The 22,739-nt window shown below is 39.3% G+C and overlaps 1 protein-coding gene across 2 annotated transcripts in view; it reads left to right on the top strand.

Moving 5' to 3' along the window:
- Positions 1-22,739, top strand: part of ZFPM2 (zinc finger protein, FOG family member 2) — a 317,408-nt gene that overhangs the window by 146,135 nt on the left and 148,534 nt on the right. For both annotated transcript variants that reach the window (XM_050892753.1, XM_050892754.1), the window contains exon 4: positions 9,414-9,532. In XM_050892753.1, the coding sequence (XP_050748710.1) occupies positions 9,414-9,532 (119 nt within the window). The remainder of the gene's footprint in view (positions 1-9,413; positions 9,533-22,739) is intronic.

The raw sequence follows: 22,739 nt of genomic DNA, 5'->3' as shown, positions 1-22,739 counted from the left end.
ATCAAGAAAACCCTCTTCAGTAATATCATCAGCCTGCTCTTGCCAAGTCTGGCATTTCTGTATCGTGTGTGTTTGTGATGGAGAGAGAGGGAGCAAAGCTGTGCAAGCTACATGTAGCTGGGATAAAGAACCTACTCAACCCACTGGGTCTGCACAGTGTTACAATATAATTGGGAATCATTTTTGCCAGTATGGAGTGTCCATGTGAGAATTGAGTTTACAGTATTCCTCTCACAGAAAACTGCAGGGAGGGCTCTTCAGCTGCACTGGTTGCTTTTTGGGATTTTTTTCTGTATTTTTGCAAATATTTCTACTCCGGTTTTATCTCAACACATACAGGGAGTAACAGACCTCTTGAACTATGCATCCAAATGTGAAGACGGAAAATTATTGAGAAAGACAAAAATAATATTTTTTTTCCTTCTTGTATGAGATTAGGCTTTGAAAACAGAGGTGTAAATTGTTCTTGTAGTGAGTAGCCTGAAAACTAAAGATAGTTTCTTCTAATTTCATCACAGGATCTGGATTTTACCATGCTGGCTGGGTTTATTTTGCCTCTGTCTGTAGACTAGATGCTGATATGAACAGAGTATTTTTCATATTATATGGAACTTGACTGTGAAGGAAGTGAACAAATCTTTGGCATTTCTTAGCATATCTTGAGTAAATATCTTTTTCTTTCTACTTCTGTCTCTTTTATTTTTTTCTTTGAGCAGGTTTCTGTAAGTTCAACGAAGCAGTCCAAATAAAGGAAAAGTCTATACAGTTGTGTAAGAGTCTGTTCTACTAAAAAGCTAATCAGACCCTAGCAGCAGCGTTCATTATGTACTCCTTCCTTTCTGACTTCCAAGAAAAAACAGTACTTTTTGTAATAGTTCAGCTTAAGCCTTAAAAACTATTTTGATGGTATACTTGATGGACAATTGTTATGTAGTTTTCCATGAGCTGTATCTTTAGTAGTTACTGAATTTAGGTGCTATTTAACATTTATTTAATTAACTGCCCTCCCTCCCAGCCCCCCCAAAATTTAGAAGTTGCATTGTCATTTCAAATTGATGTAGATGTGTTCACCACTGTAGGTCTATGTTTTCTAACAAGAACGTGGGATCTTGTGTTCCTACTAAGTTCTGTAGATTACAGGAGTGTGAGGCACTATGGGAATGTAAAATTGTTTCTTTGTATTCATTTTATATAAGCAAATGAAGACTTTACAAATAGAGCACAACTTTGAGTTTTTGAAGTGTCAGTGCATACACTTCTTTTGAAACTATTGTCTCTGAAAACTCTGCCTGTGTTGCAAGACATAATGCGCCTTCACGTCACTGAAATGAGCTCTGCATTGCAGTTGGGAATCTGGAGCAGCTTTTGTACCTATACCTAAGGTCACATCAAACAGGCTGGAGTACTATGTCAGTGTGGTGATCGTAGCTGGAGCCTAGTGTAAACTAAATAACCATTAATGAAACTTTTTCTCAGAAAAGTTTTATAGCCTACATGATGATCTGGCTGCTTGGAGGTAGAGAATGGGTTTGACCAGATGTCAGGTGAAAACACATCACTAGGTGTGGTGTAGACACACTTTAAGTGTTCGTTTAGCCAGGATTCAGCTGAGCAGTGAGGTATTAGAATAAGTATGCTTTATTTTGGTGGTTTAGCTTGTGAATTAAGCACTGTAACAACACACGTACCTTGGCTAAAAAAGGATAATAGTGTTTACATTCTGTTTCTAAATGTGAATTCATGCACTTCTGTCCTTATGTTTCAGGCTTGGAAATGTATATGTTTTCTCACTCTGGCAAGGTTTCTGCATCCCTCTTTTTCTTGACTATCTTCTGTTCCCATTTTTCCAAGCTGTGTCTTTGTATCCTGATCGGATCCAGTTTGGGTCTTCAGATGGTTCTTTCCCTAGACTCCCTCTCTCTTGCCTTGTTTTTTAAAATCCTCTCCCCCCGGCTTCTGTGGTCTTTTTTTCTGAAAAGCTTTGCCTAGTCTTTCCCTATCCTCCCTTTCAGAATATTCTTTCCTTCCCTTTATTGTTCGTTGTAGGACAGTGCTGTTGCAGATAAGGATAGCACCTGCACTCTCTGCCATTTGCTGTACTAGCAGCAGGTAGGAGAGATAAAGAAACTCTGCTTCTGACTTTCGGGACTCTAAAGAAGGGTAGGAAGCAGCAAGATTTTTGTTACGGAAAATGGAGAAGCCTTTTCATTTGTCATCCTTACCTAGAGTGCACAGCTGCCATGTGGGAGCATTGGCAGTGTGGGGCTACGTTAGGCAGCTCGGTTAGGAATGCAGCGGCATGTGGCAGCTTCTCCTGCATTGAGTTTGCTATCTAGACCTGCTTCTAAGCATAGGCAAAGGAGAGCAGTAGCTTAGAGCAAAAAGTACCTGTGGGTTGCCCTTGTGTCTGCGTCCCTCATGGCGGCCATTGTGCTAAGAGGTCTGGTTGACCCTGCTTCTTAAGAGGGATGGGACCAGGGAGGATCAGGGTTAGGGGGAGGAGTTGCTGGGGGGCTGACAGCAACTTCAGAGAAAGGAAGAAGGCTGCTCTGTTCAGAAGCCCTCCACCCCTTCAGTGGCAGCAGAACAGCAACCGTCCCTCCAGGGTGACTCCACAGAGCTGTTTTCTCAGCTTTCAGTCCCAAGTCTGTTCCTCCTTCCATCCTTCTCATCCTAACAGTGGCCTGGCCATATTTTCTCATCTTTGGAGCAGCAAAATTAAATTTTGCCTTTGCTTCTGGACAACCTAAATAACTTCTGGTTTTGCCAAGACCCCTGTGAATGCAATTTTCCTTGCAAAGCAAATTGTAAAATTTCTTTTGAAGATTGATTGTAATTTAGTCCATTACTGGTTGGACTCCAGTGTGAACTTGTCTCATATGTATGTGTGTCTTTCTAGTAAGATAACTACAGTTCTTGTATCCCACAGCAGACTTGCAGTGCTGCAAAACAGGTTGTACAATGACACCCCCCAGATCCTCTCGCTCCAGAGTTGGCACACTGCAGAATGGGTACAGTGCTATCTGTTGTGGAGAGATGTGAGAATTAGGTAACATGATGTATTAAATCCCTGACAGACAAACACGGTAATGTGAGATGGTTGGCCATTTTCAGAATTTTTTTACAATGAGGGTGGTGAAACACTGGAACAGGTTGCCCAGAGAGGTGGTAGATGCCCCATCCCTGAAAACATTCAAGGTCAGGTGGGACTGGGCTCTGAGCAACCTGATGTAGTTGAAGATGTCCCTGCTCATTGCAGGGGGTTGGACTAGATGAGCTTTAAAGGTCCCTTCCAACCCAAACTGTTCTATGATTCTGTGATTCTGTGATTCTATGAATTGCCTGTTACCCAACATTCTTCCACAGTAGCAGTGGCAACTGTCCAGTCAGTGCTGGAAGGGGACGCAGTATTCATTCATTCATCGTGAAGTGCCACGGCTTAGCATATTTTGCGTTACTGCTTCAGACTCTCAGTTACTCGTTTCAGAGTTTTGGGCTATTGAATGAGTCCTGTGGAAAGGGAATGTTTCTGTTTTGCCACCTCCATTATGTTGTCTTTTCCAGTGCAATTACAAGCTAATTCAAAGCTCTTTCTGTTAGGCTAATAGCTTCGGATTCACTGCTGTCAGCCAGTACCTCTTTGTGCACTTTTCATACCGCTTACCAGTCCCCCTACCACTTACCTATGAAGAACATTTATTTTTTCCCTGAGTAGAGGCTCATCATAGGCAAATCATTAATGGAACATCAAAAAGATCCCATCTGTTAGAGTTGCATATGGCTAAGATCACAATTATCAAAAGTCTGTTTTTTTCCCCCATGCTTATCCACACAATAAATGTAGTTGTCAGCAGGATAAGTTCACGCATCGGATAAGGTCACAATTTCATTTAGTGACAACTTCCAACAGCGTGAACTTACAAGGTTCGATTTATTAAAGAGTCAGAAAGGATAAGATCACTGCATGGCCAGCCTGATTTATCAGGGTTTGACTGGAGTACTTGAATAGAGAATGCCGTATTTCAAGTTTATGTTCAAAACTGTAGTTTAGTGTGTGTTATGTCTCAGAGACTTGAAAATTGAGGGAGGAGAATTTAGAGGAGGTATCTCAATAATGCAGTTTATGTCTGCCAAGCAAGTGTATGAGCATTTAATATTGGAGCTACCTTGTTAAGAATCACAGAAGTGGAAATGGGATAGTTCTCCGCTATCAGTGAACTGCTGTGTGCAGACATACACATATTAGTTTCTTATAATGGAGGTAATCACCAGTCAAATATTAATTACAGATTCTTCCTGTGCATACAGGACGGCAGGCAGATCTTGGGCTCTGGGCTGGGCAGCGCTTAAGAACTTCTGAGAGTGTTTTTAACTTGCTTGCTCTGACTTCAGAGCAGTCCTTGTTTGAAACTACAACATATACGATTTCTCTGCCATGCAAAAATATCTCATTAGAGAGCCAGGTGGTTGTGCACTGGAAATATGCAAAGAAGGAGCCATTTGCTAGTGGAAATTGGTAGAGCCCCATGATGTCAAATGACCAATCTCTAATTATAGCAGAGGAAGAGCTTACTCATTCTTTTTAACTGATTCCCTTAGAAAGCTATTCCCGATAAAAAAAACCCCTACCACCAAAGCTATCAGTGACTTGCTTAGAAATGTTAAACATTTATAAATCTGAATACACTTACTTCCGAACAAAGTAGTTCACTTTTTCTCCCCCAAAATGCTGTTCATCATTCACTTTCAGATATACGCTCCTTTGTTTCTTATTCCAGAATGGAATGAAGGCCAGTATTATTTTGTTCAGAGATACTATTTATAGTTGAATTCTTGTGGTATTCAAACTGTGGTCAAATCCTGTTAAGGGCCAAAAGCTGTTGTTGGGTTCCTGTGTACACTATGTATTTTGTGGAGTTTTTTTAAATGATTCTGATTTTGCTGTAAAAGACAACAAAGCTAAACTGACCTCTCTACCTTCTGTTTTATGCAAGCCCTATGTGTCATTCCTAAAACAATATGTACACGTAAGAAAAGAATCCTAAATTGAGTCCTTTCATTCTGATTTTGTATCCACCAAGGTGGCCTAATATCTTAAAAGCCATGGGATGTTTTGTAGCTGCGCTAGTGAGTCATGACTTGGGGCTTCTTTTACAGTGCAGCTATCATAAGTCTTTGAGTAATCACAGACTTTAAAAGTATGCTACATCAACAAGATAAGAGAAACAGCCCACAGCACTAACAGCATTATCTTTTACCAAAATTGATTAGCCCATACTATGTGTCTCAAATATTTTGTATAAACTTACTCAGCAAGCTCGAAATAAGTGTGTTCCTGAAGAAGCTGAAAAAAAATACTTGCTCTGTAGCAAGGAAAAAGGAAGTAAATATCACTAAATGGAATGTCTCTTAAGTCATTTTTTTTACCTAACTTGCAAAAACTAAAAGCAGGGCATCACTTCCTCTCTACTTGTATTTCTTAGTGCTGCTTCTGTTATGCTTCTTGCTGTCCTTTTCAGTCAGACGGTTGACAAGTCTAGGATGAAAACGGCAAAATACAACTGCTTCTCGACTTTGCCATAGGAATGATGAATCCCAGGGGTGTGTATGAATTCTATATATTATAATTTGCTGTTACGTGAAGGAACTTTATGTTCAGTGTTCAGTACTGAGGTGGTCTGTTGCAATTGCTGATCACTAGAAACTCCTAACGGTGTTTGGCACAGAATTTTCTGCTTCCTTTGGGCTGGAGCACTGATTAAAGCAAGCTGCAGCAGTTTTTCATCCTTTCTTTCTTTTTCTCCCCACTCGTTAGGATTTCCATGGACAGGCACCTGTGAAGAGTCAGTACCAGCTGAGTCTTTACACTTCTTACTGCAAGTGGTGATACAGCAATAAAATCTCTGCTCCTCTTCCTTTTCCTGATGTAATCTGTGAAGATGCTGAGCAGTTGTGCAGGGGACAGTAGCTGCAGAGAGCACTTCTTGTCTTGCTGACACATTTGTCAAACTCTTTTAATTGAGTCACAGGGTGAGTGAGGTTCTTTTTTGCCAGCAGACTCCCTTGAGGTCACAAGTTGCTCGGGGCCACAGGTGTGGCACCACTTAAACCAGCGTCCTCGTGGGAAGCCGGCAGTGAGCGGGGGACAGCCCCGTTCTTGTCAGCAGGAGACTGGGCCCGGCTGTTGCCACAGTTTCGACACCATTCACCAAATAGGAAATTTCGGAGCAGCAAAATGTTGGAAATGAATGCGGGAAAGTTGCAGGCTCCTTACTCCGGGGTTAGGGGAATTCAGGAGAGGATTTTTAATAGCGACATTTGTAATCTTTGTTCTACAAACCCTCGTACCAGCCCCTGGCCTTCCTGCTTGGGGCAGACAAAGGAACGTATACAGGGGTTTTACAAAAGATGCAGGCTCTGGTAGGAAAAAAAGAATAATCTTAGCAGATGCTTGTAGACCCTGATGTGCAGTGTTTTTTTAACTTACAGCTCTCTTAGTGTTAATTTTTTCCCCTAAACAAACAAAGATTTTCAGTGAAAAAAAATCTTTGCCAAGGATCAAATTGTAATGTGCTGCACCTTGTACAAGCGCAGCCAAAATGTCTGTGTTTGCCAGAACATACAAGCAGATTATCCTTCCCAACTCTAACATTCACCCATGGCATTAAAATGGCTGCTGGTCATGGTAACCAGAGAGAAATGTATCTTTTTTGGAGAACTACGATCAAGGGAAACAGGAAGGTTATGCAGCAGAATGTTTTGTAACCCTGTCTGCAGTCTACTACTCTGTCATGGTGTTCTGAGTGGAGGGGAAAATACAGCAGCTTCAGTACAACTCATCATGATGTTACCCCATCTATAGTACATTTCAATGTATTCATACATATTGAAATGTATTGCCCAAACTACAACTTGGGACTGTAACAAAAGAGAATAAAAGAGAGAAAGAATCCATATTAACTTATTTAATTATCAACTGGAGGGAAAAAACCATAGTTTTGGGAAATAATTGCTTTTTTTTTTTATGTTTGCCTCAAACCTGAACTGCTTACCAGGTATAAGATTCATGTTATTAATTTTACTTAAAATAAAGTGTAATGATGTGTACCTTAAAACTTAGGTAGGTTTTTGGATATCACTGGATGATCTGCCCTAAGTTTGTCGTTCTTAATCCATTAAAAGACAGGCCTGCTTGTAAATCCACAGGTACAGATAAGGAGTCACTGTTTGACTGTGTCTGAACCCTTTTCAAATGAAAAATGTCAGTGGCAGAAAGGGAGGCTGAATTATTTTTTAAAAGGGTTTTCAAAGATTCTCATGATTCCTCTGGTATGAGTTAAATGTGACATGTCCATAGACATGGCTGTTTTTTAGTGTGTAAAAGCAAGCAAATGCTACAGTTTTCATCTCGATGTAGAGCAAAAATGCTGCAGTATGTCAAAGTGATCAACATGTTACCTTGCAATACCAGAAAGATTTCTCTCTTCCATAACTAACAGATAAAGAGATTTTTTAAAGTTAATACAATTTGTAACAATGTGACTGTGAGAGGGAAAAAAATGCTTTTTTTTGTTTGTTTGTTTGGATGCATATATATCACATGTATAAATTAGATATAATTAATCCATAAGCTTTCCTGCTCACATACTGCCTTTTAAAATGTCATAGCACTGTCACAATGAGGACTCACCCACATACATAGAAGCTTTTGTAAACTGATACAGCTCTATTTCCTAGATTTGTTCGAGTTTGCAGGAAGGATCTGATGCACAATTTTATGTAGAGTAGTTTTGTAACCTGCAACACTCAGAGGTGAAATTTAGATTTCTGTGCTTGAAAATGGAAGCTGGAGCCAAGTCGTCTCTTTGGAAAACGGTCGAGATTAACCCCTGCGGACAAGGAAAAACTTCGCAGCCTGGCTGTAACGTAAATCCAGGCATCGATGGGAATGGTTAGCTGGGGGAAGTCTGTGGAGACTGCCTGTAAGCCAGGAGGAGTTACTCACTTCCTCCGGCCCAAGGTTCATTTCACAACAACTGCCAGTTCTAAATCTGGGACGAGTTGACTTCTTGCACAGTTGGACTTTACCCTGTTTGTAGAAAAGCACCGTCCTGATTTGGGGTAGAGTTGTTGAGAAGGGACGTGCTGATGCAAAAGACAGGAGTTACTGTTGCATCTGGTTGGTATGGAAAGGGAGGAAGGGGCTTCAGCAAGCAGGGAAAACAGGTCGGGAGAAGTCATGGCTACAGCGAAGTCGAGGTGAGCTCTGCCGCTCAAGAGAACAACAGATTTTCTGCCTACCTTCAGGAGGACCAAAGCTTGGAAGTGCAACAGCATGTAAAGATTCAGTTAAACGTCTAACAAGAAAAGCACAGATCAGCCCCTCCTCCTTGTTCCATCTTATCCCTCTTAAAGTTTGAAAACAGGAATTATTTGTTTTAGAAAAGAATGCTTTTTAACTGAAGCATTTGTTCGTAAAAAAATAGGCTTATTGAAGAGACTGCTTTCAAAGAAGAGTTGTCCAGACTACTTTTTTAATCCTGAAATGAAGGGAAAAAAATGTTGCAGAGAAGGCTGGTGACTGAGTTTTATTTTTCCTTCCACAGTAATGATCAATTGTGTATTATTCTTTCTCTTTTCACTGGAAAAACCCAGAAAAGTTAAAGTCAGCTAAAGTAACAATTTCACTTTTAAGTGTTAATTTTGAAGTCCTTACTTTCAAAAATAAAATTTGCTTAAAAAAAAAAGAAAAATCAGTACACACTAAAAAAAAATCACTATACCACCTCCCCATTGCTTTTACATATTTTGTGTTAAAACCTTAAGCTAACAATTTAAATTATTTTAGGTCTAATTCTGAAGTGTTACTGCCTGTAAAACCTCACTCGGTTCAAAATCCTGTTTTAAATTGTAGTAAATGTTTTTAGTAGTTTCTTCAAAATTAGTAGAGTTGTTGTGGATTAATATCGCTATATGGTATGTCTCTCAAATTTTTAGTAGCTGAATGCTTCAGAATGTGGTCTTGTGACAGCAAAATGCATCAAGGAGTTTAATGCACCAGGTGTGGAAGCTACTCCTTTCAGCTGTCATCTCCCCGCTCCTCAGCATTTCTTAAGAACTTTTATGAAACCGCTATTCTGAATAAAAATGCCTTCAAACTCTAATGCGTGTGAAAAGATGCAAGAAAGGAACGGGACTTTCTAAACCAAATTTGAATATAATTATAAGGGAAAAAGGTTTGTTTTTCTTTTGCAGGATGACAAGATCAGTTGTTTTTCAGACAAGCATAATTAATTCTCATTATATGGGTCCTCAGAACATCGTGCGTATAAAGCCAACACAAAGGCAGAGGTGGTTGTTGTCAAGGCACAAGTGAAAGTACTCTCAACACTGCTTGTTTTCTTTGTTTGCAGGAGAGTTGGAGGTGGTCCAGAAAGACGGGGAGCGCAAGATTCAGAGCCGGCAGCAGCTTCCGGTTGGAACAACATGGGGGCCTTTTGCTGGGAAGATGGATCTGAATAATAACACCTTGGTATGTAGATGCTCCAAGACGCTGTATTGTGTGTCGTTCTTTAGGGAATAGCCTGAATTATTACCCAGCCGGAGCATTTGAAAACAGGCATTGTTAGCTTTCACGGACAGTGGTATTTGGCTCTTTTCCAATTAGTTCGTCTATGGCAACCGTCCACGTAAAGTTATTTGGAGCACAGGTTAATAGTATTTAACTTGTTATTTTACAGAAGGGAAATGTCACTTCCTTGTTTGCTGAACCAAGCTGTTGCGTTTCAGTAGTAATATCTGATTTTTTAGTGGCTTTTAAAATTTTTCATAGCATTAATTGCTGAATACTTAATTTATATTAATGGATGGTATAGAAAATAAATAGCTACATTATTTTAGGATAAAATTCATTAAATTTGCCTTAACGTTACTGAACATAGCAAGATCTTCCATCAGATTAAAATTATTTTGAAAGATATCAAAAGGCACCTGTCATATAGTATATTCTCGATTAGCCTTGTTTTTTATTCTGATTGCAGAAAGTATGTGGACCATATTACTTAGAAGTAATGCTTTGCTGGTCTCAGTTCAGTGAACTAAAAATCATGTCATTCCTAGGTCTTCATTTCATTTTTGTTTGTATTGGTTTTAAGTCTGAGCTTCATTATTATTTGTATATAGTTCAGATTAATTTTCTGAGAATATCTGGAAAGGTGACCCTGTATTGAAAAAAAGCAACTAGGATCTGTAGAAGAAGGGTTTGGACAATCTTGGAACATGCATCGCCCTGTGGGATACTTCTGAAGAACCGTTATCTTCAGCTGGATCACTGTTTGCTATTACAGACTTTGCATGAATGTATTAGCATAAAGACCTGTGGAACTGTTTGCAGTGAAATGTAGTGTATTAATTACATACATTTGGGGTAGATATATCTGTGCTGTAAATGGAGAAGCTGAGCTTCCCAGTGTTGGGGGTATTGTCCTGCCCTTGGAGGACCTGAAGAGAGTGAGGAGTACTGAGTTGCTGAAGTACCATCTGGGACAGTGTGAGAGGGGGGTTATGTGGACATGGGAGAAGAGAGGGGAAACTGGTAGGCTTTAACTCCTCCCTGCGGAACCTATGCCTATATATTGGAGTTCTCTTTCGAAGGGCTTGCTGGATAGTATGCGTGCTACTTTCCGTAAATATGCATATTAAAATTGTAGTGAAGCGTTATTCTGTTATGACTACATAGTAGCCATTTAAGATCTTGATATCTTGTAGACTCTTTAGCATAATTTATTAATCAAAAGGTGCTAACAAGTTGTTACAGAAAGTGGCATGGAAACTTTGTCTGAGTTTCCTAGAGTTCAGTATTCCCAACCCAGATCAGATTTCCCATTCAGGCACCTGAATAAAGGATGGATTTTCAGAAGTACTGAACACTCAAAGCGTCTTATTTTTAGAAAGAGGAAACTGGACAATTTGAATACCTCTCTCCATTTTCTCCATCCATTTCATTTTTATTTCTTCATCTATTTTATTCTGGGTCTATCAGCATTCTCAAAATGTTTTTCATGAAACGTCATTTGCAACAACTACCTATAATTCAAATAATTTTCTAAGATTCTACTATTACTACTTTCATCAACTTTCGTGCAACAGAAACTTTAGTCCTGGTGTAGCTCAAAGTCAGTCCACATAATACCTTAGGAAAACTGCTGGCTTTGTGTTGTCCCTATTGCCCTGTCCACTTGTACCGCTTCCTGGGGTATATAAGACTTGAAGATAATGTTTGAGTATGGGAGATGATGTTGATTGACCCTCCACTACAAAAGTTGTCATTATCAGATATTCTTAGGATGAATTTGCAACATGTCAGCAGTTGGTCATATTGTTTCTTTTTTGTTTTCTGAAAGAGACATATAGCAGCCACAATCCTTCTAGCAGGAACTTGCTTCTCCTTTGATAGCACAGGCATATATTAAGGTCTGTTACTACTTTGTAAATTTGGGCAAATACCACTTTTGCTGTGACAAAAACATTTAGCTAAGATATTCTGGTTTTAACGAACTTGTAATTAAGCAGTGAGCAGAGCTGGCTTTTTAGTTTGGTGATTGTAATGGGATGGAACAACTTTCTCAACTTAGTTCAGAGAGATGTGGGATGAAAATCTTCAGGACTTTTTTCTCACTAAACTGGAAAGATACTCATTTGTTTCTTGTCAAATTAAAAACCATAAAGTCCGTTTTTGCTAACACTTGAAAGATTTTACTTTTGTTTTGCCTACTAATATAAATACGTTTGGAAATCTGAAAAAGTTCCTGTAGACAGAATTGTAGTCCTCAGCAATATTTTGTCCCCTGAGCAACTCCATCCTTTGAGATGATAGTCAAAACTGAACTGGATATGATCTTGAAGTTGGATGTGACTTTGAAGTTTGCCCTGCTTTAAGCAGGAGTTTGGTCTGGATGACCTCCAGAGGTCCCTTCCAACCTGAATTATTCTGCGATTCTAAGTATTGTTTCTTTTTCCCCGAATATCAGATGTTTCCTGTAATCCTACATTTGTTACTTTAAAATGCTGTGTGAAGAAATGTAAACCTTTTGATAGAACTTTAATTTACTGTTTAAGCAACACAAACCCAGTGCCAGCTTCTACATATTTTTCTTTTATCTTTTTTTTTTTTCCCCTTGGAATGATTCTGGTTTATTTATGATTTTTCTGTTGGCTTGACGCACTTGATTACTTTTCTCACTAGTGCACATGGTCTCTGTTGTTCATAAGGGGAGTTGCATTTGTTTACTTAAGTTGTTTATATCTGTTTTGGAAAGCTCATTTGGGTAAAGCCTCACCTCCCTAGAATTCAAACTTTCACATCAGCAGCTGACAGCAAGTTTAGTTCCTTTCTGAATAAGAATTTCAAACAGTGCGCTGTTACAAACATCAAATCATTTTTGGAAAAGAGCTTTAACGTGAATTTTTGGTGTAGAAAGGAAAGAAGTATTCAGGGAATCTCAGGTGAGTAAATATCACAATTTTTGCAGCTGGTCTCTTTATTGTTTAGTGTTAGAAATGTGGCACTGCCTCACAGGATTCATTACCTAGCTAGAAGTTACAGCTTACTTACTAACCTTGTACTCTGCACTGTATACAGACTGTACATGTAATATCCTGTTGAAGTGCTTCTTTTTTCAAGCAGTGCTGTGTTGCTGAATATAGTCTCACTGCTGTTGGCTCAGGAGATGGAGCAAGCTAATTAATTCAGCATGATAATTAATTGAGTCACCGTGCCAGATGTCAAATACTTTTTAGATCTTTCAAGTTTCTGTCTTGAAGTATATTAACAATATACTCAGAGTAGTGGAAGGTTGGGTACCTTCAACAAAAATGATTTAAGTGCCATTCGTAATTGCAGTAGGAATAGCAGCCGTTGACTTCATCAGCAGTGCCGCAGCACTATCGGGAGATACGGTAGAGCAAGGTCCATATCAGGACTACAGAATACTCAGACTCTAATGGTAGACTTGAAATAGCTCAATGACTAATAAAAGTTCTTAATTTTTCTCATCTAGGAGTTAGCCAATACTTATGAATTACAGAGTGATCAAAACCCCTTATGAAATAATGTGCCCCATTGCATTACTGTTACTGTTGATGAAACAATCTGCATGCAGCCACCAGAAATCTTAAGAACATTGTTTTTAACAACGAAGAGTGAGTCTCGGATCTTAAAACTTGTCTAGGCATTTAATTCCCATTTCAATCTGAACTTAAGAAGTCTTTATATCATTATTAAATATTTTTAGATATCTATTTAGATATTTTTATTATATTTAGAGTGATAGATCTCCTATTTAGACACTTTTAATGATCTGTTCCTGTAATTTTGCCAAACTGGCAAAATTCTCCTGCTCTCAGCTGCATGCACAGTTTGTATCTGTCTGCTCAATTGGGCATAGAGGTTATTGCCTTCCATTTCCTTCCACTTCTTCCGCTTTCCATCAACTGTTCCATAATAGTTGATAGTCTCAAGAAAATGAAATGCACAGGAGTATCTTTTCAAGCCTAGAAAGTGTACTTCTAAAATAAGAGCTTGTTCTCTTGCTTCACAGTAAAAAGAGATCACCTACATGTTTCCAGATTCTGTTTGAGATTTAATATAACCTTGCTGTTTTGACAAACAGCATTAAGAGTTTTGTACAATACTGCTTTCTATCTACTGTTGGTGAGAACTGAACTCTACAAGGAAGGCAACATGATTTAATCACTCGTTTTACCAGGAAGGCTCCAACTTTGCACCTTGCTGCATCACAGAAAATTCAGTAGTTGGTGGGTACCTACAAGTAGACAGGAATATATTTCTAAAAGTGAAACTCCTAGCTTGTGATTCCTGTCTTTAACAGGCAAGTGGATTTGCACAAATGTCAAGTCTAATGTGAACAGGCAGGTGAGAAGAGCAGAAGACCCCTCTAGGCTGGTCGTGCAGACCACTGAAGGAGTAGCTGCTGTGCATAAGCAGCTCTAAATTCAAGGCACTAGCAGCCTATTAAAGAAAAAAAGTGTTTGCTTGCTTTTTCCCAGATGTAAATATTTTCCCTATTTGAGGGGACGGCTTGGTGGGAGTGAGGCCCTTGGAAAAAAAAGCGGCACAGAACTGCATAGCCCACGATGGACGTCGAGCAGCGGCTCGCGCCATTGCTCCGGCAGTCGTGTGGAGGCATTCTGAAAGGCCCTTTCCCTTGGCTGCCGCCGTCTAGTTTTTGGTGTTAATCTGTGCCCATGGCAGGGTTTTGCGAAGCAGAACAATGAGCAGCTGGATCCTGCCCCCCGTTTGTCGTCTTGTCGCAGGGAGGAGCGCGCGGGGCAGGCCTGTATCGACCTGATAAGGAAAAGAGGATTCACCGTGGCTGTGAAGGGAATCCGCGGGAGGAAAGTGTGTAGGGTTGGGCCAGGCGAGCAGTGGGATACAGCAGGGACCCTTTAATGGGATCTGGGAAGTTCAGCGCCAAAGTGACACTTCTTCTGGAAGATATCCTCGTGAAAGCATTTGACTGGGTAGCGTGTGAGGGGCGGAGGAGCCAAGGTTCAAAATGCAGTTAAGTTACTCACTCGCTAATCTGTAGCTGGTCACTTCAGGTCAAAAACCTCGTATCTGTAGTAGCCGGCAACTTTTAATCTTCAGAGTTGCAGTGCAAGGGTTTTCTGGGCACTTTGGTTGGAGCTGCTGTATGGCCACCAAAACAGTCGGTAGTCAGGCTGTAGTCAGGCTGTAGTCAGGCTGTAGTGTCTGGTTCTCTTGTTCAAACACAGAAAGGGATAAGGCAGTTTTTATCTTTAGATATTTACCTGCAAATGGGGATTTTGGCCCTTATTAGCACAGAGCCATTTTTATATTTAATTACCAAAAAGAGTGTATTGAGTAATGAACCTTGATTCTGATCTTTGTTATGCTGGGTTTATACCTTTAAGTACCTCAAGTGACCACAAAAGCATTTCTTTCTCGTTTTTACTGCTGTTACTGTCAGGCTCTTCATGTTTAAAACTAGTTTAAAAACACTTCCTTCTGTCCCAGACACGAGCAGACGTTAATGTAACAGCGCTTCGGGACAGCACGTTGTGTCACACTTGGATGTGCTGATGCGCTGTGCAAGTGTCAGTCACAAACTGAAACATTAAAAAAAATGGAGATATGCCGAGACGATGTGTACATCCACATGCCCATCCACAATGGTCTTTGAGAACACATCACCTCACATTGCCTCACCTTTTATGAAGTGCTCTCCCATTTATATAGACATGTAGTTGAGGGGAATGCAATGACAGAAGAACTTTTTTTGAAACTTCTGTGCATAATTGTGGTTTAGATGCTTCTTTTCTTTCAAAAAAAATTAGTTATTTCTGCTCCTTTATTTACATTTACACAACAGAGTTAATTTAAAACATGTTGCTCATACAATAGCAAGATGTGGTAACAATCTGAATAAACACCCTGTTTTGAAAAAAGCCGAAAGCATTTTTTTCCAGCATGCGGAAGTCGTTTCCAGAACGCAAATAGGTGATGAAGCAACATGGTCCATGAAAAGAAAGAGCACTTTGATTGTGCACCTCTGTCTAAATGCTGTTAGTACATTGGTATTAGTACTGCATGCCATTACCGTAGCCTTAATTTTAAGATATTAAATGTTTAAGGGACATAAAAATATAGTTTGTTTAAAAAAACAAAACAAAACACAAATGTTCACAGGAAGACAGGATTGAAATTATGTTGTTCCTTTTTATTTCTTTATTTCTGAATTGATGATTTCCAGGATGTAGTATTATGTCAATAGAGGATTTTCACATAAAATCGCTTTTGTTTTTTAACCTCTTTTCCCTGGCTACAGCCCTTTTTTAAGACTACACATACCCATGGTTCATTTGGACACCTGTTTATCAAAACAGCAGAACTTTAACATTTGTTTAAAACTACCACTGGTCTAGTTGAAAAGTTTTTTAAAATAATTCAGTTACTTGGTGCTTGCTATAAGCATCTCCAATAAGCAGACTTTATCCTAATACTGTTGTAATTAAGTAGTAGATGTTACCAATCATTCTCATTAAACTAACTCAGTTTCCTGAGAGAAAACTCAATAAACTATCTGTCCTATTTCAGCAAGCTTCATTTCAGGAGGGTCCTTCTCAAAGTGGGAATGTACCCTGGGGCACGTTGCCAGGGAGCTGCTGAGCGCAGAGCGAGGGGACAGCCCAGCGGAAGAGATGAGGCAAGGTCAGGAGCCTGGGACAGAAAAAGGGCAAGAAAATTTGGTTCGGGGCCTCCCAGGCAGCAGAAGCAGAGGGAGACACCATCTGCAAGTGCCAGTCTCTTCCATTTTAGGATGTGGGGAAAAGCAAAGAGAAGACAATGTGTACTGGAGCACATCTTGCACTGTTAAGCTGTTTAGAGAGAACCACTGCAATAAACTGTGCAGTAGCAACATATTCTTGTGCTGCTAGACTATGGTCATCTAGTCTAATCTTCTCTGTACCATAGGTTTTAAGACTCAAATGCTTATTTTGCTATTGTAGATTTTGCTAAGTTTATAACACATTTTAGAATGGAATGTAGTCTTATTTAAAAACTTCAGGTGAGAGAAATAATGTATTTAGCTCCATTTAAGGTCATTCATGTAGCTCGCTACACTGAAATACCTAAAGGCACGAGTTCAACACCCATGTTTAAGATGAGGAATTTAACATTAATGTTGTCCTCTGAGGAAATTTTTACAATTCATCTTTTTTATAATGATACTTCTTATTTATGAAACATATGTATTATTATAGACTAAGCAGATATAAAATGTCAGATTTAAATATTCAGCAGTTTTTGAAATAACTTTCTTCTCACTGTTAAACAACACCCTTTTTTTACTCTGAAATAAAATTCAGTTTCTAAAATGTTGACACATTTTTTTCAGTAGTTTCACATTCGTAGAACAAGCATGGGAAATTCTAGCTCCATCATTTTAGTGGCACATAAAGCTGTGAAGGTGCTTGTGTCTACGAAGACGTTTGCATTGTTAAGCCAAGAATTTGGTAGTTACAATGGGCACTGAAGTGAAAGGCCTGGAGGCTTGTGTTCTCTCTTTGACCACTAGAAAGTAAGATGTCCTGGATGCTCGTGGGTTTCTTTGGGACAATTACACATAAAGCTATGCCTGCCCAAGGGTAGTTAGCCTTAGTGTACATTGGTAGTGGAGAAAAGCACTGTGATGCTGTTGCCTGTGGAACTGTGGTAGCACTTGTGTTGCACTCAGTACATTGTCCAAATGTACTGTCTGGACATACAAATAACATATGATTATGAAAAAATCAACGGATGCTTTCCATAAGACTTGTGGAGGCAATAGTGGGCAGTTGTTCGGAATAAAGTGTGCTGTAGAGAAAATTCTGGTGTGAAAAGAAAATTCACATTTTGGTGGTGTCAGAATTTTTTTGTGCTAATAAAAGTGCAGACCAAGACACCATATCATAGTAACAATAACAGGATTTGAAATGTTTGTCCATCTTCATTTAAGTAAAAAAATGACTTCAAGTAAAGGAATGGACCTGTGGTTTCAGTGAAGACGGTGGCAGTTTGCTGCTCACTTCTGTACAGTGTGATGGAATGACCGAAATTCCAAACATCAGTTCCCTTTCTGTCTAAATATGCTTGAGAGAAGTAGCCTGTAAACTTTCAAGAATGATGGAAATAAAAGGTATTTCTAGTTGTTTCATTACCAGCCAAATTAACTGCATTCTGGGAAAGTGTGTTTCTGAATGTTTCAAATAGAAAAAAACCCTCAATATTTATAGTAAGTATAGTTAGTATAGTATGTGTGAATACATAAATATATAAAAGAATTGTAAGTATAGTAAGTATATATATTTGTACATATATATACACACAATGTAAGTGTTTGTGAGTATATAAAAATAGCATATTCTAGTCAGAAGAAAGTACTGACTGTTATTAGGTCCTAAAAGTCAGAGTTTTATTTGAAAGACTAACATTTTGCTGATCTGTCTTCTCCATTCAGCTATAGCTCCTTTTCTAGTGATGTTGTAGTGTCACATAGCCAGTAGCAAAACTTGCCCTTTTCCAGGTGCAGCAGATCTACTTTGCACCACTAAAATATGGGCAATATAGAGCTTGGCCTAAGATCTTAAGTGGAGTGAGGTTTGTAAATGTCCTGGGCCTCCTTTATCAAGCCCAGAGAAGAAGTTCATCAGTCTAATCCTGTGGAGGATTTCAGGGGAGCTGAAAAGACGATGGGCTCCAGCCATTAGGGCTCTGCTGCGAAGAGTGCGGGAGGCACCATCGCTTGCTGTCCTTGCCCTCCCTGCCAGCCCCAGAACACCTGCAGTAGGGGAAAGGCTGTAGCCAGGGATGCACAGCTAGTACTCTACCTGATGATGGTATTTATTTACAGGGTTTTGTGCATGTCTTGATATTCCATACATGATAAATTATATGCATAGCCTCATCAGATTTGATACTGTTTCATATTCGTGTCCCATCTTAAATAACTTACTATTAATTAATAAACTTTTGCCCCCTTTCTTTTCACTAATGCATTTTATCATGTATTGCACAGACTAGAGAGAAAGGGAAAGTATTTCAATGTATTTACAAAATGTTTCACAAATTGTGAAAAATTAAGTATAGTTATAATAATTTTTTTTTAATTTGAGCTCTTTTAACATATTTAGGGAATAATTGAGTTTTACATAGGCAAAAATATTGTCCTTTCTGTGCTCTAAGGGAAGGATAGCAGTCTGAATGCTACTGATGCATTTAGAATAAACTACATAGCATTTGAGATATCATCATAGTTTATGTAGATTATTCTCACTTTGAGAAAATGTCTTACAATTTAAAATTCTCCCTGTCACAGATTAGTATTTTTTATCTTGTTTTTGACATTTGATTTGGTATCTGAAAAGCATAGAAGAGACTTTTTTCAATAAAAGCTTCATATATGTTAGTAATTATTATTATTTATGTATTTGTTTATAAACATCTCACATTTCCCAAAATACTTATTTTTCTTTGAACATTTCTTTTCCACATGACAGTCTCTGATCTGGGGGATGAGTGACCACTTTTTTTAAAAGATGAAACTGGAACTCCTGCCATGTGTGAGGACATTAAAGACAAGTTTAGGGGAGCTGAGGGAGGTGTGCCTCAGCGCTGGGGAGGTGAGGAAGGATTCTTCCCTCTCTCCCCCTCTTGCAAGCTGTTGTCCTCACTTTTGGAAGAAAACTGGGACAAATTAGCATAGAGGGAAGAGAGCAATAAAGCAGAAAACAATAGTAGGTCCAAAATGTCTTAGTTTCTTCTTTTCTGCTTGTGTTGAAGCAGGCCTGGTTCTGCTATTGCTAATTATTAATTCCACTGTGGACCTCATAGTATGTCTTAGTCTTATCACTTTGCTTTTGTGGTGTTTCTTCCTCTTGGATGCCGTTGCATTTGCTACATTAAATATTGGATCTTGTTATTAATATTTGTTAAATTCCAGATCATATTCTTCTCTTTTGGGATCTGCTTGTTTTACCTTACTCCTGTTTCTGTTCTCGCTCTGGTCAATCCACCTCCCCTCCTCCAAGCCAAAATACCGTTTTAATCCTGTACACTTCTGTGGTGGAGGGTTTTCCTCGCTTCTTGGATCCACCTGGATCGTGGTCCATGGAAGGATATGATGGGTAGCATTAGGTCAACCTGCCAGACTCGTAGGTGTAGGTATCAGAAAGGGAGATCTGGGTTAGATATGCGAAAGGGCTTCCTAATGGTAATGAGAGTAAAAGGTGGGAAGAGATTCAGGAGGTTGTAGAAAATCTGTGGCTGGTGTGTTAAGAACAGGCTGGACCAAGACGACAGGAGTGGCGTAGGCACAGCTGAGCCGTGGCGTGGGGGAAGGAAACGGAGCAGATGACCCTGTGGCTTTTGGCACCCTGATGCTGAGAAATGTCTGCAGCCAACTTCACTTGTTCAGCTGCCCAGAGACGCCTGCAGGTAGCTAAAATCTTTCAAGATTGGCTTTAAAAGGCCAGAATGAGACCCTGTTTTTTTTAGAAAATGGCAGATGGGACGTTACAGGAAGCTAGACAGTTGGTCACACCAGTATAGGATACCGTTTTCAAAATCTAATTGAAATATAACAAGGGCTTGCTGGGAGGTAAGGAAGTAAGCCGCTATATTTCTTTGGCACGTCCCTTCCCAATTGCCTGCAGGGTTTTTTTCTTCTGAACATTCTCCCTTCCCACTCCAGTTTCTTGCTAACTAAAGTTAGAATTAACGCTGCGTGTATAATCAAATATTAAATCAGTGTAGCTTTTTCAAAGCATTATTTTCAGCTTTACTTAGGACTTTGTTTCTAAGTATTCTGTACCTCTTTTTTAAGAAACACCATCTGATTTATAAGGATCGTTGTCCCAGGTTTCTGTGTCACACATTTGCAAAGTGAGAGCAATGGTATTGCATTTTCAGGATGCCAAATGTGTGCACTTTGATCTGGTGGTACAGCATGCCTCAGGGAGTAAGCTGAATCTTGATTTCTGTAGTCAGTCAGCCGCTATCAGGTACCAGAGCCCTGATTAGGCAGGCTGAAAAACAGAGAACACACCATGGGTTGGATGTGGAAACATTTGCGAGGAGGCTCTTGGCATCACGGGCATCCTCGGAGGTCATTTTGTGGTACTGTTTCTGTGCTAGTAAATCTCTTTAATGCCTACAGAAACAATAATAGGTACCTGTGTGTACTAAATGACTGCACATGCACTGATTACTTTTGAAAACGCTTCTTCCCTCCACCACCACGTTCAGCAGTGGAAAATAAGAAGAATATCCATGTTTTGAAACTTGACCTCTCACAAATGTGAGACCACTTGGTGTGGTTGTGCCTCCTTAACATTCCTCACATTCCCTCTTCCAAGCCAATTGTTAGCACTTGTTGCAGGGTTTAAGTGGCTTTGTAGTAGCACCTACTACGCTTGCTCTGGCTAGTGGCATACATGGGACTAAATGGCCTTTCTGACCTTTAATAAGCATTTCCTTGTCAGTCGTACCAAAGATACTTGACTGTCTAATTCTTTACTCACTATAACTACCGTAACTGTGAGGTCTCCTGAACTTTTCAGAAATACGATCATGACGTTCTCATTGTTTTCTGTGTTTCTCTGGCTGTGGTATTAGGAGCACTTGCAAAGTCTGCTTCAGGATAGTTGCAAGGCGTGGGGAAGTAAAGAGGTTCAGGGGGTGGCATTCAGTGCCGTGGCCCACGGCAGTGTGGTATTCAACCTCATGAGAGCTGCAGCAGTAAGCTGCATTGATATTATCACTTTAAAAATTTATTGGGATAACAAAGATTGTTGAAGTTATTTTTTCAAGACAACATATAACATATGCCAATCTCTTCCAAATGAATTATGTGTTAGAGATCACGGTTTATATGCCTGTATTTTTTACTCTAACTAGGTGTTTTTCTGTTTCCATGTATAGTCTTTGAAAAAATATAAAGCAATGAAAGGGAATGCATGATGATCACAAATCTTAAACGGTGATTAATAGTGTACTTGGGACTTGATTTTGCTTAGCACTGAGCACCAGCGGAAGATGCTGAGCACTCCAAGCTTTCATTCAAAGCAGTAGGGCTGAGGTATGCTTAGCATTTTGTGACACTGAACACTGCAAGTACAGCCTATAAACCTCTCCATAGAAGATAAATATTTGTTATTTTATTTGACCTTGAAGATGGGACTGGTTTGATAGGGTTAAGGTCAATGAGTATATTATTTTTAGACAAGATACGGAGTACATGGATGGTTCTGCTTTATTTTAGTGTGTTAACATCTGGCAGCATTCTGTGTTCCATATGCTGCTGATTGTCCTGATACATTCATCTTCAGCGATTATCAAAAAGATTTCAGTGCTCTGGAGTTAATCACACATTTGAGAAGACAAATACATGAAGATAAGTAGAAAAGCTGTGTGTGGGTTTTTGTGCATAAGACCAGTATTTGGGTAATCTTGGCAAGTACCCTATTAATTTAGAAATATTTTAAAAATTGACTTAATTAGCTAATGTCTGTAAGTGCTGTAAGGATGAAAAATAGCATATTAGAGTTCAATATTGTTATCACAATAGACATAGAGAACATTGCTCCTTGGAAATCTGATTGTGCCCTTTTAATTCTGTGTGTTGCACACTTGCTTATTTCTACTAATGATGAATAGTTAAAGGGGTTTTAGATTTGCACCCTTTTCTCATGTATTATTTTTGTATGGCTTTGGCATATGAAAGTTTAGCTATGCTTGTGCTATTTCATTACAAAAAGCACACACATAACTATCAACTGAATTTTTTTTTCTTTTTTTTTTTTTAATACCAGTGTTTTCAGTTTTCCTAGGTTGATAACATTTTTTCCAGGGCTATAAATTATTATTTTCATTCTGTACTGTTTTGGCCTTACATGCTAACAGCTTCAGGGGAGAAAGACTTAAGAGTTTCACAGAGAATTTGCCACATCAAAGCAGGTGTTCCCCTTTACAGTACCTTCTTTCTGAAAATGCAGAAAGTCTACCATTATCAGAACAAATGGTGAGGCAAAAATCAAACTAAGCCAGATGTCTGTCAACCTTGTACCTCTCTTGTGGCTTTTGCCCCAGCCCGCACTTACCTTAGAGACCAGTCCTCTAGGCTAGCCCGCCGTGGGGCTATCCCATGCCCCATATTCCT

Source organism: Gymnogyps californianus, chromosome 2 (assembly GCF_018139145.2).
Source record: "Gymnogyps californianus isolate 813 chromosome 2, ASM1813914v2, whole genome shotgun sequence".
Taxonomy (NCBI): Eukaryota; Metazoa; Chordata; class Aves; order Accipitriformes; family Cathartidae; genus Gymnogyps; species Gymnogyps californianus.
Note: the sequence above shows the minus strand (reverse complement) of the source record. Positions and strands in the feature narration are given on the sequence as shown.